This window comes from Ambystoma mexicanum, chromosome 4p (genome assembly GCF_040938575.1).
Source record: "Ambystoma mexicanum isolate Mex_15411 chromosome 4p, UKY_AmexF1_1, whole genome shotgun sequence".
In the NCBI taxonomy this organism is placed as follows: domain Eukaryota; kingdom Metazoa; phylum Chordata; class Amphibia; order Caudata; family Ambystomatidae; genus Ambystoma; species Ambystoma mexicanum.
In genome coordinates this window covers 598125990-598147409 of record NC_090927.1, presented here as the reverse complement: position 1 = coordinate 598147409, position 21420 = coordinate 598125990, and the positions used below count along the sequence as shown (strand labels likewise).

The following is a 21420-nucleotide window of genomic DNA, read 5'->3' as shown; positions in this document are numbered from 1 at the left end:
CCAAAGGTCAACCCTATAAAAAAATGGCAGATTGAGTCTGTGTCCTGAAGTTGTATATGGTTGGTTACACCTCTCAACCCCAAAACCTTTTAGAATAGCTTAGGATGGCACCAAAACAACTTTGCATTATCAAATCACATGTTATAATTGTGAATGTCAATTTCCTTTTGGTTGAATCATACCCTTAAATAATCAAAAGGAGCAGCATTATCAATGTGTACGCTCTCAATTCTAAAATATCACAAGTTAATTTGTTCCAGCAACAGGTCAAAATGTTAGTCTTGAATGCATTAATAACTAAATCCTTTGCATCAGACAAACTAACAAACTCTTTCTAAACTTTCTTCCAATCCATTGGAAATGTAGATAAAACTGGCTTCATCAGCAAAGAGTAATACTCTTAGTTTCATTTTGTGAACTTTTGACACATCAACTGGCAAAGGCAACAGGGAGTTGGCAAGATTATAGATAAACAAGAAAAACCAACAGGGTGCCGTGACACATCCCTGATATACAGCTCTGCGTTCTGGGAAAGACCATCTGATAATTGCTTCATTATTAACATAGAGGAATTTAATTAGACAATATGCCAACGGGGCCTTCATACGCCCCCTCGCGCCTGTCACTATGGGCCTGGGGGCATTACCTTATGCTGTAATGGCCTGCAGTAGAGGGGCTTATTGCCATTAGTACCCTGGCCCGTTAGACCAAGGTACGCTCTGGCATTTCGGAACAGAAAAATAAAAATAATTTTAAAAAATGGCCACAGGCGAAGGGAAAACTGTACATGGCGCCATTGAAATAAAATGGGAAAAACGTCAACAAAAAAACTGCCACCATGCAAAGGGAGAACGGACTATATGTAGTCCCTTCTTCCTTTCCATGACAGCCTGTTGTAGATCGGTAGCGGACACGCTGGGGACTCAAGTGTTCCCAGTGCGTGCGCTCTTGAAGTGGACAAAAATGAAAGTAAGTGGGGGTGGGAGGGCTGGAAGGGAATTCTGTGGCTGGGGAAGGGGACGGAGGTAGGAGGGAGAAGCTTACCTGATTCTCAGTGAGGGGAGATGGCGGCCGCCTGCCATGAGAAGGTTCAGGGCAGTGGGATTACCATGAGACTCTCTATTGGCTGGGAGGCCACCACACTCCCCTTGCTGGGTACTAATTGCCATTAATAACTAATGATGAATACACTGATTTGTCCCATGACATATATTAATTAACATTATTAAACGCTGCCTTAAGATCCAACAGTTACGAGGGACATCTTTCTGTATTATGTATGTTACATAACCAGGGGTAATCAAAAAGCGGTTTTATGTTCTTTCATCGCTGGAACTGTAAACGCCTGCAATTTCAACGTGTAAATAATTATGAAAATGTGCATGGAAATGTTGTTGTTGTTGGGGGGGTTCACTCCCCACACCCCACCTATTTTTACCTGTTGCCTGCACCCGCAACCCCTTATCTGCCCTTTCCCACCCCCGAAAAATTTTGATGTACATTTCCGGAATTAGATACACATTTAAATTGCAGGCGTTTACATTTCCGGCGATGAAAGGATGTTGTACCTCATCGTAACTGTACCAACCCTTTTACGAAATCCATCCTGTACATGGTTAAGAATCTTCCTCTCATCTGTCCATTGATTCAGCCATGTAGGTACAATGTTGGCATAAATATTTCCAAGGCCAACAAGCAGGGATATTGGGTGGTAATTTGTTAGATATTTACTTTCTCCCTTTTAGAATATTGAGACAATATTAGATGTAACAGGGGTGTCTGTTATCTATATTTATGGATTTTAACAATTTTGTTATTATCGGGACCCATATAGATGTTTCCAATTCAAACAAACTATTAGGCACGTTATCCATTCTTGGAGCCTTTGCACTACAATTTCAGTAGATGAGAAAATGAAAAGTTCATTCCCTGCATCCTGCACTCTTTTGGATGCAAAGGTTGGAATTACTTACATGTTTGGAGCATTACACAAGATTTTGAAGTGCTCATAACATTCATGCTCCGGAATTGTCATTATAGGTGACATAGAAATATAAGAAGTGACATAAACCACAGTTTTCCAAAGGTTACTTTGATCTCGTTCTCGCTCAGTTAATTGAATTTCGTCCCATCCCTGGTTCATCATCACTCTTTCCTTTGGCTAGGCCTTCTTCGTATATGATGGAGAAAAAGGGGCAGGGTCCCTATACGGGCGCCATATTTGCTATGCCATAAAGACCGCATATGGAAACCAAGTCACAATAAGCATATACTCTAGTGACACGACAGACACGAGGTTCGATTTCCAAACAAGTCTGGTTTATTCCAAGTATTTCTCAGTCGGCCGACTGGGGTCTCAACGTCTCGCAACGTGTGTACCCAGACCTCGTGAGACGCAAGAGAGCGAGCAATGCTCAAGCAGTAATATTTATACATACCATGAAATCTTTTGAAGGGAATGCAAACCGCCCATAAATGTACCATTCAAGCTAGGGTTCGGTGATTGACAATCATGACAATTATGACACGTTATGACAAGTCTCTATTCAGTCTAAACATAGTTATTCTAGCATCAGTAGCAGAGACAGCTTTCTGTTATGGGGAACATAAGGCTCTTAGTTCAGCCAGGACATCATGTTTGTAGGAGAGAAGCATTCTGTAGCACGTTATCTATTTGCTTCTATTCATGAACCAAGGGTCAGACAGTTCTGGGGCAGAAAATACCAGTCTCTGCGAAGGAGTACTGCTAAAAGAATATCATTCATGTTTTAACTGCCTTTTACTACAGCGTTTGCAAGACAGGCCAGCACCTGGTCTGATGATTAGATGCAGCTTTTGCTCGCCTTCAAGGACTTCATGAGGGAGGAAAACAACCTATGTCTGTATCGTTTGACATTTCTGTCTGTGTTAGTCTTTCAGTGTTCAGGTCGTGTCCTTGCATTGTGTATGAGTTTGAAGCATATAATACATTTTGCAAAGCGTTTTTACAGAAAGGAAGAAAGCAAATGGATGACATTTCACAAAATGGACGCCCTCTGGTTACATTGACAATTCTGCATTTGCAATGTTTGTCACATGATGCGATTGGTTTCTGGTCAACATACTATACATACTATAGGGTCGTTTGTGGTCTAACATCATCGTAACTGTACCAACCCTTTTACGAAATCCATCCTGTATATTGTTAAGAATCTTCCTCTCATCTGTCCATTGATTCAGCCTTGTAGGGTGAATGTTGGCATAAATATTTGCAAGGTCATCAAGCAAGGATATTGTGTGGTAATTTGTTAGATATTTACTCTCTCCCTTTTAGAATATTGGGACAATGTCAGCTGTAACAGGGGTGTTTGTTGTCTATATTTATGGATTTTAACAATTTTGTTATTATCGGACCCATGTAGATGTTTCCAATTCAAACAAACCATTAGGCACATTATCCGGTCCTGGAGCCTTTGCACTACAATTTCAGTAGATGAGAAAATGAAAGCTTTTGAAGTGCTCATAACATTCATGCTCAGGAATTGTCATTATAAGTGACAAAACAGCCGGTCAAGTGGCACAGCGAGTAGAGCGCTGGCTTTGACATCCGTGCAGAGTCTGCTAACGCAGGTTCGAATCCCGGTCGGGCCAAACTCAGCCTTTCATCCTTCTAAGGTCGATAAATGAGCACCACACACCGTGGTAATAATAAGCAGCGCTCAGATACCTGAGGGTTCGTAGCGCTATATAAATGTCAAATTATTATTTGCGGCCTGATGGTCTGCACGTTAAAAATAAACAAACAAACAAGAAGTGACATAAGCCACAGTTTTCCAAAGGTACCTTCATCTTGTTCTCTCTCAGTCAATTGAATTTCGTCCCATCCCTGGTTCATCATCACTCTTTCCTTCATTGATTATATCCCAGTGATAAATTGTTTAACCACTTAGGCTTTATTTTACTCAATAGTTGTGAATCCAGTTTAGACTTCTTCCAGTTCCAAGAGTACATATGATTGGAAGAGTTTTACTTTGAGGCTAAACAAGGTCAAGTAACATAATATTTAATTAGTTTTAGCATGTTTCTATAAAAGCACGGCTCATCCATAGAACAAGGTCCCTTTTCACTTAAATAGTCATAAGGTAAAAGAAAAATAAAAGGATACATTGCAAGTGATAGTAATTCATAGGTGTTTGATATTAACATTGAATATTGATACAAATGGAATGCAAAGTGGTGTGATCAAATTTGTGTTGTGAACCCACAATTCTCTTACCAGCCACCAATACAATGTTTCAATCAAACAATAAACTATAGGACTAGTTGTATCCCTTGCCCTATAAAGGGGTTTAGCTCGTAAATCCCCATGTATATGGCCATCACATGCCTTCAGGGCCTTCTCCAGAAATAAGATTGTCAATCGTAAGGCATGGCCATGATAAATCCTGATAGGGGTAGTATAGACATATGCATACCCTAAACTTCATCTTCTTCAACTAGTAAACTACATAGGCACACTAAAGTTTCAAATGAGGCTTTAACTTCCCTGGATACAATTCTAATACATCCTCATCCATGGGTGTATAGGCCTTGCACAATATTGATCAATTTCTCTAGATTCTTTATAGTATTTGTGGAAGAGGAGCACTGATAGGGACGTACACACACATTACAAGATGTGTATATCAGCACTATTGCTTAGGATTGGCTACATTCTAGCATGTATATTGATATTTGCCCACATAACAAGGCCACCACCCCCCATCTTTATTGGCAGTAATATCAAAGCTGGCATGGCCTTACTTAATTGGGATTTATTTTGCCCATGTTTCTTGTAATGAAATAATCTGTTTGAATAAAAAATGAACGCCAATAGTGTCAATACATTTTAGTTGAATTCCTGCCATATTGCATTACAAGGCATTCAAATATGATGGTCGATCATAACTTCTTTCCCCAATTACTTATTTAGACTCTTACAGTCAATTAAACATGTTGCTTGGCCTTTTAGTGAAATCAGTCGGGCGCATGTGCTTTTTGTAAAAAGATCTGAAGCACAAATGGCTGTACTTGAAAGTCTGAAATGCCGCAATGTGATGTGCAAGATTTCTCGAGTAATGAAATTGCCTGAGAACATAGAGATAATGCCTCCCCACCTCTGGATTTAAATAATAGTCGCGTATTTTTACATATGTATTCCTTCCTGTGACTTAAAATCAACGTGCATGACATTTTTATTTTACCATTACCCAAATCATCAATACTTGTTTTATCAACAGGACAGACTTTAAATGGGTCTGCATTGCTGAACCCGCTGGCCATATTTTGCCCTACAAATGTCAGCAGTTTTTTTTTTTTAATTCACTAGTCTATCTTTCTGACCCTTTTATCATTTTTTGAATATTTGTATTTGTATTTATAAAGGGCATTTTGTTTTGAAGATGGACACCTGCATGGCTGCAGAGAGTACGAAGGACAATGTCAACCCTCTCTGCACCTTTGTGCCTTAGTTGTTGCATCTTTGGTCCTTAGTCGAATCGACTATTCTAACTCATTGTAAATGGCACAACCTCTGTTTTTACTCCAACGCCGGCAGATTCTGAAAAATGCTGCAGCACGGTTGGCCACTAATACTCACTTTAGAGAGCCCATGTCCCCACTTCTCTGTGCTCTCTATTGGCTCCCTACCGCCAAACGGATGCATATTAAATGTTAAAGCTATGTGCCTAGTTCATCGTGCCGTCTATGCAGTGGGTCCGGAATATTTGAAGTTCAAGTTCTGTCCCTATGTACCCTGGTGCTCCCTGCGGTCTAAAGACAAAGATTGGTGGACATTCCTTTTCGGTGGTAGCTGATAAAATGTGGAATGTCCTCCCTATCAAACTGCGTGCCACAGTGGGCCATCTATAGTTTTGCCGTTTACTAAAAACGTTGCTTTTCTGAGAGCTGCCATTATGCTAATGTAGTTGTGCTGTACCCTTGGGGGCATGAAATGAACACCACAACATAACACAGCATGTGCTTACAATAGAATGTGTACAACTGAGTGTCAACCAAATGATGTAAGGGTGAGCTAGGGCATGAACTAGGGACAATGCAAAGATATGGGACTACGGACAAGTACACAGGTATATATATGCATCAATCCTAAGAGCAAACAATCCAAAAAGGATGAACGAGGATTGCTGCATGCAAAGGTAAACTGTCATTACAAAAGTAAATGGTGCAGAAGTTCTTTATTGTCGCTGCAAGGCAACTTAGAGACACAAGGCCTGATTTACAAAGAGTTTTTCAATAGGATTACGCTACTTTCAAACCCATTTGTAATTCAGGCCTCCGGACTGCTACGGCATGACTTGTTTCACATACTCAGCATCATCAAGTGATTAAGAGTGACAGAACATCCCCATTTTTAAAACAGAAATTGTTAGGATATATATCTAAAATAATATCTGTGCAACATCAAACAGTGTTTTTCTTCATTTTCTATAGCAAATGATCTAGACTGGCCCTCAAATGTAACATTATGTCATTAGGATGCCAAATTGCTTCATAATTATGGGTTTGCATCACATTATAAGAATCATATTCCCATGAAAAAGGCTATCAAATTACTTTTACAAGAAAGATAGTCATCAAGGAAATCATGTAATAGTTTACAAATGGTAAGTGTAAAAATCCGGATGAGTTAATATCTAACAGTATACCCCAATGGATGCATGTTAACAATGACAGCATTACCACTTTACAAAGTCCACCTACTATATGTGATGCTCCCTATTGCTTGGGTTTTGCAAATCAGAGATAATTCCACTGTTGGTTTCCTATGTCATTTATTCTAAAAAGTAAGCAGGAGTCACATCATAACGAGTCTTAGCAGCTACTCTCTAAATGGATGCACTAAACAATTCATGCATAATTCATTACAAATGAATTTCACAACTTCTAGAACTCATATGAACACAGAAGAGAGCAACACGTACATTGCAAGAAAAGTTGTATTGTTTCGCAAAACCCCTGCACAAATTATTCTTAGAATATACATGCAGTTTGATTTTATATGTCATCCTCCGGTCCACTCACTGTCAATTTTTCTGCATCTCAAGTGTTGAGAGTTTTTTTTACATCCAATACAATAATGGCCTCCTGCCCATACCTGTTACAATGCACAACAAATGAATGTAATTGAACAAATGTCTGCAAGAGGCCTTGAAAGCTGTGATGGTTAGACAATTATTTCTTAAAGTTCCACTTTGAGTACGGCCATCAAGACCTTAATAACCTCATTCAATTACCATTTGCATCCGAGGATGACAATCAAAACGTTAAAAGATTCCATGAGTTAGCAGGACATGGAGCTATATAGGTAGTTATAGGTAGTTAACGCATTATTCCACATCAGTGGGGTGCCCACTTAGCACTCCAACACCATGTGACAAATACATTACAACAAGGACATAAAGCCCTGAGACAAAATAGACACTAAACTAAATAATAAAAAGGACACAGAAAAACATCGACACAAGATTAGTATTCAGAAGAGACTACTTCTGTTTTAAACATTCCTGACTCCCTTTTTCTGCAATGCCCAAGTACTGACTGGGAGCTTGTTAGGGGGAATTCTAACACAAGTGCTAAATTCCCTCTACCTTAGAGCCCTCCAGCTCTTTTGCTATATTTTGGGGCTTTGAACTTTTCATTTTCAATGTGTTTTACTTGTGTGTTCTTTGGTTATGCAGTTTTAACACAACTCCATAGGCATCATCTTTTTCTGTGTGTCACACAGCACCTTCAGTGCAGTGTGACAAGGATGTCTTTCAGACTTCCCAAGGTTTAAACATCTTCTCTAGGACTGACTACTGTCTCCCAGAGCCTGTAAAGTTAAATGGACTTTACTAGTCTCTTTAAATTTACTGACCCAGCACACACTATCTTACTATAGAGTGCTGGAGGGGTTGCCTAGCTTCCCCTGAGTCAAAACACTTATGTAACAGTCAAATGTTACCTTTTCCTACTTGAAATGGCTGGTGGCATTGGTTTAGATCAACTACCGTGATTTTTCCCGACCGCTAACAACGGTAGCTAAAAATTGGGTCAGCCATGTTTTTTAACATGGCGCCCCAACCTGTCTTTAAAAACAGACTCCAGTCATCTTTTTTCACCATTTCCTTTAGGAAAAGTCCTTCTTGTGTTTGTCACTGCATGCCAAACCAGTTTTGGTCCCTTTGTTCGTTGGCCTTTGTCGGGCTTCAGTGCTGAAGCCCTCCTCTGACGTCTGAGTGTCTAGGGTGGACAGGATGTGAGGGAGGTGCCTGAAACTCCCTGTGCTTATTCTCCTAGGAGACCTGAATGCACTCTGGCGTGATTGGCACACTGGCTGTCCGGCAAGGACAGCCACCCTGCTGTGTGAGGGACAGCCAGGCTGGAATAAATGGGGGAAAACTGTTTAAAAGAAGGTCTCTGGGACTTGTTAAGCAGCGTCGACAACTGGAACGAAAGAACCGAAGACGAGATGAAGGAAGAGGACTGCTGCAACTCCTGGACGATCAGTGACGCCCTGCTGCAGGTCCGAATTGTCTGAAACTCCATCGACAGAGAAACCTTTCAAGGTTAACTTCTTCCCTTGAGTTTGTTGGGAACATCCAACTCGCAAGCCATCTGGACACCGTCCCCATCTGGTCGATTTTTCATCAGAGTGCTGTTAAAAACCGGATAGCAAGAGGGAAGGAAACCAGCTCGAAGACTTTAAGGCACTCACACCTTAAAACAATGTCTTTCTAAAGCTTTTGGCCTGATCCCTGGGCAGTGCAGCAACCTCCCGACGTCCTCCTTCTTGTCCCCACGACTGAAGCTCAGGAACAGCGAGATCTGCTCAAACTGCCAGGAACAACTGCCTCAGCTACAGCTCTTCTTCATTAACAAGGTACTGTGCAAGCGCAGTCCTGAAATCTTTTTGGCCATCGAAAAAGTGCGTGAAACTTTCCTCAACTACGAAGGCATGTCCTTCCCTAAACATTCGTCAAACTTTTTCGCCTAGCTAAATTCTTCTAAACTCTGTGGCAAAGAATTAACCGTTATCTACCAGAACTGTGCTATCCTATACAAGGAAACTGAACCATTGACTTTGGCCCAGGCCTATGAGAAGAATTGCTGGTTGTAGTTAACTGAAACCCTTTGCCCTGCCTATGAATGTATTTGGGCTGTCTATTCTTATAACCTTGTCTTTTTACCCATTTATTAAGTATCTGAAGTGCCATTTTGCTCCCACTTCAAGGGAGCTAAACTTTATTAATTTACTTACCGGTTGTATTTTTGTGGTTTATTAGTGTGTGATATTGAGCTGCTTATGCTAGTGTAATGTTTTCTAACTGACTGAGTAAATAAATGTATTTTCTTTTACCAAGAAACCTTGAATAAGTGTTTGTTTAAATCACGGTATTAGTTGGTCCTTTGTGTAACTTGTTCTACTGCTCACTTAAACTCTTGAGATAAGTCTGGGTGCTCAGCCATCACTATCACTTCACTGTGTAGTCCAGGCTTGTACCAAAGCTGAAATTGTGCGTACACTTGTAGTCTTAATTGCATGCAGTGTTCCCAAAGGGTACTGCCAGGGATTCTGCCTAACAGAGCCAATTGTCTCACTTTGCACATGCCTAGGAAAATAATGTAATTGAAGTCAGTCCAAGCAGTGTCCTGTTATTTGCTCTGAAAGACTCAAGGAGAAAGGGAAATGTTTTTTAACTGCCACCTGTTTTTTCACCTTAAATTGCCCATTGAAGAATGACACATGTGCAATTGCTGCACATCAATGCAACAGAAACACAATTGAAGGGAATCTAGCAAACATACATGTTAAATAGATAATGTGTCATTGTTTCCAGTGATTTACATGTAGGAATGTTAAGTAAACTATCTTGAATTTGTTTTCTAAAGAGCTGTTTGACATATGTGCATATCCATTCAACAAAAGAGGTATTTAATTTTTAATAAATGAGAGGTGGAACCATTTAGACAGACAGATATGTTCTTATTTAATTTTCTTTTCTATAAAATTAAAGCTTTGCCATGAACCCTCATTCACTTTTTAACCCATTGTGAATGTGTGCTCAGGGTAAACCAAATGTGCACATGGCGACGTATATGCTTTTTTAAAATAGTCAATATTCACATTAAATAGAGCTTTTACAATTGAATTGACCAATGAATTGATCAATCATCATTGTAATAAGCATTGCTATCCGAATTTCATAGAGAATTATACAGATTTGTAATTTGTTTACATTTTTTATTGGTTTGATTATTTCTGTTTTTAATAAATAGACTGTCTGTGTAACCCTGTGTATTTATTTTCCTGAAAGTGCATGGAGACAGTAGGGAATCAACATTGTTAGATTGGTGTGCTCTATGTTGATAAAAGGAAATTTGTTAAATAAATAAAAACTTTGCACACATGATTTGGGGTGGGTGGAAAGTTCCCCAAACTAGATTTTGCCTGGTTCAATCATCCTAGAAATGTCTGAACTAGGGGTGTCATGGTATTAGTTTTATGACGGTACGATAACCTTCCTGCCAAATGACGGTATATCATGGTTATCGCAGTATAGCAGGTCGAGTTAACCAATCTTAATATTTTCTAAAAGGTCACAAATTGTCAGATTTATCATCACAAACAAAACCAGGAACCCAGGGCCAGAATTTGGCTTTTCAAGATACTTTCTACTGAAATGCCACCCCTTGCTTCCACCAAACACACATGTGGAGAGGAGGAGGTGGGGGGGAGCCCTGCTGCGACTGGCAAAGCAAACTGAATAGCTTTTCTTAAGTGGTCATTTTGGCTTTTAGCTCCCCTACTGGCTACTGGCGAAGATGAACATGTTGCCATCTTTATAACCAGCATGCCACAGATCAACGGAGACTGATGGTAGTATAAGCTTGTGCGCATACACACACACACGCACATGCATGCTCTCTTTATGTTACAGCCTTTAGTTTACTTGCGGGCCAAAAGGTGTTCATGTAATCACGGACATGTTACCCTTTGGTATGGCAGCAGGGAATACCCACAGAGATGAGTGAATTTCGCAGTGTGACTTATTATATGTAAATTCAATTATAGAATCAGGGAAATCCCCCATTGTCATATGTTTAGCAAACATTATCCATTATAAATCTATAAACCCCAAAGCCACCAACCCAAAGTAAACCCTTTCCCTTCTTGGCACTGTATTTATTCTTCTTATTGCTAACATATTGATTTTGTGTCAGGCACGTGTGGTTTATGGAATGGCATTAAAAACTGCACCAACTAAAACTACTTGGCAGATGGCACATCCAACAGTGCAAGACCAAGACTGTGCAGCACTCGCTTACTGCAGCCTTTCCAAATCAGATTGAAAAGCACACTTAACGGTATAAACGGTATACCGGTATAAACAATGTGACGGGTATTATTGTTCAATTGAGTGGTTCACGGTATCTTTAACGGTATACTGTTATACCGTTACATCCCTAGTCTGAACAAACATTTCTTTGAATGGAGTTGATATTGTGAATGTTAAAGTGAGTCGGAGTGAGAAGGTGAGTGTTGAGAAATTTGAAAGAGCATTGGAGTGAGTTCTGGAAATCCCTTTGGGGGTTCATCAAACACGTGTTGATCATCTACACAAATACAAAAGACAAAATACAATTCATTAATTCGTCTCCAGCTTTGGTTTGCTTCTTCACTAACTTTTTTGGAAGGCTCACAAATGTCAGATCTTAATTTGTTGAATACAATTAGATTTGTCTTAGCCTGCAGGCCTCTTTTGAATGTAAACTTCATAATTAGCACTTGCTTTCCCACTATTAGAGCTTCACGTAATTCTGCATTTCTAGTTCCATTGCTATCTACACTACTTTTATTACCTCCTACTTTTGGAAATATTTATATGGAGTCCTGGTACTATTATTAAAACACTTTTCTTTATAAATGCATTTAAAAAAAGTGGGAGTAACAATATTGACAACTTACAAGCATAATCTGTATGTATTCTAAGTAACATACATTTGTAGATATTATGTCAATTATTGTGTTAAATTGCGATTTCAGATTGCAGCTGGTGCAACAGAAGTGTCAGTATTTGGTGCAGCCTCTGAGTCTTTCAGTAAAAGGAATATTAATTGTTCCATTGAAGAAAGCTTAAGAAAATTTGAAGAGGTTACTCAGTCAGCAAAACAAATGAATATTCCAGTGCGAGGGTGAGTACAGGACTGGATTTTGATAACATAAGAAATTTATGTTTTTGTTTAGACACATTCACACATATGTTTTGTGCATCCCTTTATTTGTTCCTGTCCATGCTCATTTGATTATTGTGCTGTGACGCCGGGATCAGATGCTGACCAATTGTTGCTCATCATTGTCTCAGAGCTAATATGAGTGAGTAGATGTGTTTCCATCATCTGTATCCTTTCACCCTTAAATCCTCAAGCGAGTAATGGTCACAGTGATAGGGTCCTCTTGAGACTTGGGGTCATCTTTGACAGCAAACTCAAGGTTCATCCATTAATTACATCCACTACCAAAGTGCCAAGACTGAATCAAAGAGAGATCTGCACCACCTTGCATACGACTCCACTAAAACTCTCATCTCCACTATTGTTCTTAGCATGCTTGACTACTTCTGGCATCCTTCTGCTTTTCTAGTGCACTGGTCAACCCCTATGGTTACCAGTGAAGCGAGAGTCTCTTCCATTCTAATTGCACTTTTGTTTTTAGATTTTAGCTAAAGCCACCTTAACAACTTAACAATTCTGTATGTAACATGTCAGTTACCTCTATGATATTTACTTAATCGGCTTGTTTCAGTAAACCGATAGTTTTCTTTATTTGTTACTGCAATAATAACTTTTTGAATGCCATATATTCAATTGTTGGATACTCTTGGTTTGATCCCTGTTATTAATTTCATCATCTTTGTTGGCCATCTTCCTTCACATCCAGGTTGAAAACAAACATATCTATTTGTGCACCTTTTTATGGTTCATGCATGGAACCCCCAGTCAATACCTTGAGTCAATGTGGGAGCAGCTGGGAGTGGTGCTCCTCTACTTTTTTAAATTAAGTTTTATTGTTCCTATACTGTTATTTTACAAATAAACCATTCCGGAATGGTTTTGTTTTATTGCAAAAGTGTAGAAAGAAGTTAAAACGTGCACTTCAGGACAGTGCACTGAACATTTTTGTTGTGTGTGGGAAGGTGCGTTGTGATGAGGTTTGGGGGAGCAGGGGCAGGCCAGCAGTGAACATAGTTCCATTACTTATTTTTGTACACTTCGACCACTGCTTTGAGTGCCTAATTGGTTGGAACTAGGGAGTCAGACTGTCTTGCCTGATTTCACATCCCACCAGGACTTCAAAGCCTCTGCCTGTGTGAACATTGTAGTCCCTTTTCATTTGAGTGTGAGGCTCTTGTTATTGCCTTAATTTTGGGTGTTGGACAAGATTTTGGAATCCCCTTTGATGTTCTATACTACAACCAAGTGTCAGAAGAATGAAGATAAAATGGAGGATGCCAAAGGTCTGAAGCTGACACCTGCATTAGCTAAGTCAATCACTGTGGGCCTCTGGTCTTTTGTTATTCAGCAAGGGGAGACCAACAATGGGTGTATCCTTCCCTTTGACTGGTGGGCTCAGCCAGTATCGTGTCATGCACTGATGTCCTGCTTCCTCTGGACCTTAAAAATGATGCTGCATCCCTCCACAGGCTACTCCGTCATGAGAGGAACACATATGTTGCCTGGATATCATATGGCTTCAGGGCTCTCTCTGCCGATGCATTCAAAATGGGACTCAAGACTGGTTACCCTGTTGCTGTCCTTCACCGTAACGATGGACCTTTCTAGAATCCGTGTTCACCTGTCTCATCCTGGTGGATACTGATCTTTAAAAGTATATCATCAACTTCATTTCCTGACTGTCATCTCAGAGGAAATGTCAAACACTGTAGGAGGCAAGGCATTCAACCTACAGTCCAGTTGAGACTGGTGGGTCATTGGAACCATGTCGTCTGACACCCAGACCTCCAAATATGGTGCCAATGGAATGAGTAGTTGTCTCCTGTCCCTCACCTATTTGGGGTGTTTTGCACACAATTCAGAGTTCACTGAGCACACCCACATCGCTGTTCTGCACACCCTATTCCCTTAGGGATCAATAAGTCATAAAGTCCTACCATATTGCAGAGGAGCAGACAACTGCCCCTGCAGGAAAGTCCCACCCCCCTACTACCTGTATGTTGGCAGCCAAATTGTGCCATGCTTGACACCAGCAGTTGTGACTATTCCGTGTCGAATCTTCGATAAAAGGTATCCACTAAGAAAAACCTATCAGATGTATTTACGAAGAGATGACAATCTCTTGGAGGAGATCCCCGAAGGAATATGAAAAAGAGAGAAACAGAAGTTGATGACATCACAAGAAATGAGCGTTACACACAGAGAAGACTGGCTGAAGAAGAGAATGTATGGCCCTTATATAAACTGATGACGAAGTAAAGAATCGAGTAAACTTTTGTGTGCAAAACAAAGATTGCACATGAAGACCACTGTAGAAAATACAAATTGTTCAATAACTGTACAGATGCAGCAATGCAAGTAGATCAAGTAATCTTAGAAGCTGGCTATTCATAGTGAATAAACTGCAGGTGGAGCTGCCATTATATAGAAGCTGGACATCAGTGTCACAATTTAAGTAAGTTTGATCCATGAAGAGAAGGGCTGAACGATGTGTCACAGCAGAGAATTAGCTGGGACCATGGAAGAATCGAGAAGGCCTGGTTATCTATTCTTGAAGGCAGAGAATGTGAGAAGCTGAATAATTCCTTGTTAAGATGCAAAGAATGAACTCCATGAGTACCAAGTTGGATTAATTCAAGACAATTTAATTCTGCAAAATGGGCTGAATTGTAGTCTCTTGTCATGTGAGCCCAGGATGAAAATAGAGTTGAGCACGCTGTTCCAGAACTATGATAAGCATGTGATCACACTCCCTTATATTCCCAGAGAAGAGAATACTTTGCAAGGCCAAGTTAAAAGACAATCTTCATGGCAGAAGGCATGGGTGATGAGAGATGTTGGGCCAGTTGGGTGGGAAGGTACAGTCCAGTCCACCCACTGACACCTGAGGTATGAATTCACATGCTGCTAAATGAACTGAATGCTCCATAAGGGCACAAGCATGCCAACCAATTGTAAAAGGCCATTTAATGAAGGGCCTTATAGTTTGAGAGCCAATGAAGTACTCTGTTTCTAATAACTGTTGAAGATGACTTGCACTAGAGGTAGGCATAAGTTGTCCACCTGACTGTAGAGATGCAATCACAACCCGACTGCTTATAGAAAGTATGCTTAGATGTTCACCTTGAGCCAACCACAACCTCCATAGGTTTTTCTCTTTTGCACCGTAGTTTTACGTCACGTATGACAGGTTTTTCCTATAAAAGTGTTGTTTATTTGTGAAATGCTTTGAGAGAACGCTGTGCGACGTCCGTTGATGTCCATTGTAACTCCTTGTTTTAGACAATTGATAATAAAACAGTAAAATGACTGCCATCTTCCTTAGTTGGTTTGATTATTTGGTGTAAAGGGTTACTCTGCTTCCCATCCAACTGCATGACACGCTACCCGCCAAGGGCCCTAAATTCAATATGTTACCCTTACCTGACCTGCCAAGGTGGCCATGCCTTCATATGGGATTCCTCTCTGTCTTCCCCCTAAAGTTCAGGAAATGAGCTGCAACTTCCCTGTTTTCACAACACAAAACTGCATCCATTATATTGAGCTCAAAACGTTCTTATGGTGAACCCTTGAAACAGCCATAAACCCCTCCAAAAGTACTGAACTGGAAATTACTCACCTTTGCTCCTAAAGATGTGCATTTACCATGGGTGTTCCTTTATAATTATAAGGTGTATGATTGTCTGTATATAATGTTTGTCTTCTCTTCCACTCTAGCCCCTAGCAGTATTGCTCAGCATGTCCTTTTTATTTATAGTTAGGTTAGGTGGTTGGATCCAATTCATCAGCCAAATGGCATGTTTTCTACTCTCTTGTATGGACCTCATTTACTTATCAATCTTTGTAAAAGTTAACTGTACTTTGGACCAAGCCTACCTCCTTTCGGGTCTAATCCTTACTACTCTTCAATTCTACTTATGAGGATTTTCTTATACTTTAGTGCAAAACTTTTTAGACCACTGAGTTGGCTTCTCCAAACTTCTCACCAGAGTAGGTTCAGAAAAAAGAAAATCCTAACACATGGCATTGCCCTCAGTATCTGGCCACCTTCATTTTTCACAATACTCATATCAGGGATGTCATTTCACCAAAATGCCAGGGGCACTGGAAGTGACATAACACGACCCTTGACCTCTGATAAAATCAAAGGAAGTGGTGTCATCTGACCCCCACCCCGAAGTTACATCACGAAAGTGATGGGACACAACCTTTCACCCCTTGACAAAACAGGGAGTTGTTTCTGGGTACACTATGAAAAATATGGTTACGGTATCACTGTAAAGTGATATACATTGCAAACAAGAATGGATCACAATATGTATAGTTAATATCAGTGCATATAGGCCCATAATCCCAAATTAAGTGAACTTAAGCAGACATCCAAGGCCAAACTATAATGATGTGTTATAATATATCACTTACGTTTAAGCGTTTCATATAGAACAAATATACATACAATATCACCCAACCTGTGTTGGTACTCATGTATCAACCTCAGCAGGAAGAAAGGCTGAGTTGACATTGCCGGGAGTCGAACCTGCAACCAAGCGCTCTACCTACTGGGCTATCTTACCGGCTATAACTACCAGAAAACCAGCCACTCCAGAAACAAAGATCCACATGCTGCTGCCCACAGCCCAGGAGCCTCAATTTAACATCATCATGATCATCGTTTTAAAATCTGCACTTAAACAACATATCCTCTTACTTGAGGTGTCTCATTTCCTTATCTGTCTCACCACCCCTCATCATATTTGTATGTATGCATATAATAGTTAACACCTCTAGGTTTTCTGATATGTTCCCGATTATGTGTCTCTTTGTGACCCCTTGCGAAGTAAACATAGCATGCTTCTTTAACATTGCTTTGTTGATAGACCAATTACTACTAGTCTTAATATCTTCATAAGGTAAGAAAATACATGCCAATCTATTCAATTGCTGGCCCATACATATCTATGAAACATAAAACGGGTTCTAACACAAGATATACTGAGGCAAAAAGTCAAGTTGTTCTTAGCTGCGGTCCAAGTAGCATAGGGAGGGACACACTATGGGCATGTAACCAACCGGTCAATAGCTAAAAGGCAAATGAACATAAGTAAGGTATTGGAATTATGTATATTTAGGGATTTTGGAGGTAATTTAGTGACAGATCTCCCTAGAAAGTGCTTAGGCATCTGGCTCCTCCAATCGGAAATTTTACAAATTGGTGGAACAGGTTAATATGGAGGAAATTGGGGACTTCTTGTCATCACTGCCTGTAAGTGAGGTTAATGGAAGGATGAAAGTCTCTTGGCTGCCGAGGTACTTTAAACAAAGTGAAAGTCACTTTATCATCATTGAGCAATGGTAAGTCAACTGGATGGTAAGTCAACTGGGCTTATTTCGACATCTATTGAAGTGTGTGTCTGCATGAAAAAATCTATTCATTTTCAATTGGCAATATAAAAGGAACACTTAATAACAGAAAAGTGTATAATTAATATTCAGTACTCAGACGTATCTACAATCTGAACCCCAAGCTGTTCAACCTCAGCAACCATTAAATAATTCCAAAATAGAAAAAACAAAACAGTAATTTCATCTGTCATCAGAATATGAATTAGAGTGGTCCCTAAAGGGGAATAGCCACTAATCACATAGGGGCCGATATTGAGGTGCATGCAAATGTAAGAACATGTTCCTCCATGACGGAGGAACACTTTACTTACAAACACCATATTCTGCGGAAGAAAGAATGAGCCGCAGGGACATGGAAGCTTTGGCTTTTGCATGTGCCTGATTCATGTCTTGAGAACAGCCCTAACAAAAGTCAGGAATGCAGGGCAGCCACATGGATGGGATTCTCCTCCCAGCAGCACTGCTTTTGCACCTCAACAAAAAGGAGTACAAATACTGTACCTTTGAGGTGACGTTAAACTACACTTCAGACTTTTTCCCTTTATAAACAAAGCATTTCTTAGACTGCAGAACCACTTTTATAGTCTAATGAAAGTTTAAGAAAATGTCTTAAACTAGAAAAGTGGCAGTTTTAAGAAATACTTGCAATGTCACTGGAGCACGTTTTCCCCAAAATGTGTGATTTTTGTAGCATTTGCTTCTTGAAAGGACATCTCCTCTCCAATGGTTCCACCTTCCCCAAAATGATTGTGCTGGAATCTAGAGGGGAGAATGTCGTATTTCCACACACTTTTAATCACAAGCTCACAATCAGGCCCATAGTCGTGTAGGGAGAAGTCCAGACTTATAAACCACGCTTTTCTGCTTTTCAGAAAGATAAACATTTTTGTTTGTCTATAAGGTCTTTCACATAATGACACTTTGGTAATTTGCATGAGGTTTTTAAATGTGAAAAAAGATAAATGTTTTATGACAGCTCATCTGATACTTTTACGTAGAGGAATGAACTGCAAGAGTTCTCACCTGAACATATATAAAATAAAAGCACATTGTAACAACCTAAAAAGGCCCACCAGAAGACACAAACAGATTATTGAGTATGGTGCAAGGAGAGTAACAAGTAAGAAAGTCATTAAGTGAAGTATCGGCTGTAGTGCGTGTCCCAAAGACTGGTCCTGGCATGCCATGGTTGTGAAGAAGAGGTAGAAAATGAACAACGGAGAATGAAACTATTACAGACGACCATTGGAAAAATCATTTACTGAGCAGCATAAAAAGCAGAAGAATTTAGAGATAGTTTTGCTTGTGAATGCAGGCAGGTAAGGGGTGGAAGGGTAGGGTGTTTTGTACACTTATGAACCTTTTGCCTGAAATGAAAAAAAAAACTGTCAAGAATCGTATGAAGTTGAATGGTTGACCACCTCCCCAAAAAATGAACGAAGTATTAATGTGGGGTGCTGAAAGCATGTCAGTTACATATGGGCTTCATTCTGAGTTAGGCAGTTTTCTAGTGGTAGATCAGCCAAATTCCTGCCAAAATTGGTTATTGTTACTGACACTTGGTCCTGTGGATTCACCACAGGATTACAAGTGGTGGTAGGGCAGTGTTAGTCCCCATTTTTAGAGTCCATATGAGTCAAGGATTTTTTGGACAGAATTATTGCAAGCACTACTTCTGATGCTTTTTGAAGGAAAGGTGGATGATGTTAACACATCTTTTTGCTGGAGGTAAATCCTTCACTTTTCCTCCAAACTTGAAATTCAGTGGTGCGGTAGAATATGTGCGGCAGAAAATGTGTAATTCCCTTAATGCTATAAAAAACTGTCAGAAATGGAATTACAACCACTTTCTTAAAACATGGCCGAACTCGTAATGAGGCCCTATATTGTCTTGTGCAGTCTAAGGTATTGTAAATGACTGGGGTGTGGCTATAGTTCATTAACTCACAGAGCATAGCGGTGACAGTGGGCTGGGGTGGCAAATGGCCTAATTACTTAATCAATACAAGTCCATGTCTTCCTCGTCACAAAACTTGACATTCCTCCCTCCCCATGACCGATTTTCATTTTAAACCACTTTGAGGTGTATACCCGACTTAGAGAAGGAGTTAGAAAATGGAATGAGGTAAACCTTTTAATGGGGCTTTTGAACCACCTGTCTCCCAAGTGAGGACTCTCTTCATAAAGAAAGAACTGTGAGGAAGAAGACAGACAAGAAGGTAAGGGGTATTTTAAAAACTGCAGAAATGTTGGTAAGCCTCTACATTGTTTTCAGATGTCCTCAGCTTTTGGAGCCTGAGTTTTTTACCATTATAGAAAAGAAACTTGATTATACTGAACTGAAAGTGCAAACGTGCTCTTTATAATCAGCTCAACTGTAGAACTGTCGCATAAAAGAGTGTGGTCTCGAAGTGCACAGTTACCCAAACGTATGATACTAGACACAGGCACCTGGAGCAAAGTGTAAAACATATGGGTTCTAGTCTGAACAAAATAAAAAAAAATGAATGAATCTTAATTGCAGACAGTTAATAATATATGATCTTTGTCTGGTAAGGTGTCTGAAGGGTTCTTTTTTTTATATATCATATTTTATCAACAATCAAAGTGATACAAAATGAATCGCAGCTTTTTGCATATACTGCTGGTCATATTCAACAAATTCAATTTAAACAAAGATGCATATGAGAAAGGTACACAGGACACCATCAGATCAGATGATAGAGCTTGGACAAATATTGTTCACATGTTCATATATAATGACACATTTCCAAATCATAACAGGAATTCCATTTGATCAAGGCATCAGCAGGCGGTCAATGGGAATTGCTGTTTACACAACTCCATCACTTCACACATCTTTTCCGACAGCACTGTTGTCAAGGTTTACAGTAAATCATTCATAATACTCTTATAGGCCACCTTGAGATACGAAGTTTGCAAACACTGTTAGAGCAGCATATGTAGTGTAACCCCTGAAGAAGGAGCCGACTGCATGAAATGTCCTCATTTCGCCTAATACAGCCCTCTCCATCAAATTCTCAAACCAAGTGTATTTTGGGGGTTTCCAAAGTCACAGGATTAGCGTATGAGCTAGCATGGCCTCCCTCTAGAACCACACCCGCTTCCCACGGGGGATACGGTATGGGTCCCCTGCAGTGGCCAGGAAGAATATTTTACTAGTATTATGCAAGTGGAATTATACTATTCAATTCACGTCCAGTCTGCATCATCCCACACTATATGTAATAGTATCCTCCTTCTATATTTGCACGCCAGCAAGTGTCAGACTGTGTAGGACCGTTCTGACCATCTTCGCCGGTGTCCAGTGAGCCTGATCTAATATCTTCACCTGATATACACTGACACTATTGTCAGTAGAGACTTATTTCAAGTTAGAGCATAATGATAGACATTCCTCATCAGTCACACTCGTTCCCAGATTGTGTTGGCAGGCCTAAGGAGGCACCCCTCAATGTCTTCACCCAGTGTCAGTCTTGCATAGATCAGTTATGCCACATATAGTGGCCATGACAGCATGCCCAGGCCTATCAATATGAAAATCCAGGGTTAGTGAAGTTAGGATTCTCTGGAGATTCTAAACTCTCAAGAAGTGCAGAAATCTAACCAATTTCTTTCCCTGAGTTCTGTGTTTGAGAGTCATCATCCTATCCTTAGACAATTTCCAATATGCTTCAATTCCAAGTCTCAATTGTGCCAACAATGCATCTCCCATTGAGTGCGATAGACAGTTTATGCCAG

The 21420-nt window shown here is 40.0% G+C and overlaps 1 protein-coding gene across 4 annotated transcripts in view; it reads left to right on the top strand.

Annotated features, from left to right (window-relative positions):
* Positions 1 to 21420, top strand: part of HMGCLL1 (3-hydroxy-3-methylglutaryl-CoA lyase like 1) — a 696896-nt gene that overhangs the window by 213678 nt on the left and 461798 nt on the right. For all 4 annotated transcript variants that reach the window (XM_069606147.1, XM_069606145.1, XM_069606144.1 and 1 more), the window contains exon 5: positions 12068 to 12216. In XM_069606147.1, coding sequence (XP_069462248.1) covers positions 12068 to 12216 — 149 coding nt within the window. The remainder of the gene's footprint in view (positions 1 to 12067; positions 12217 to 21420) is intronic.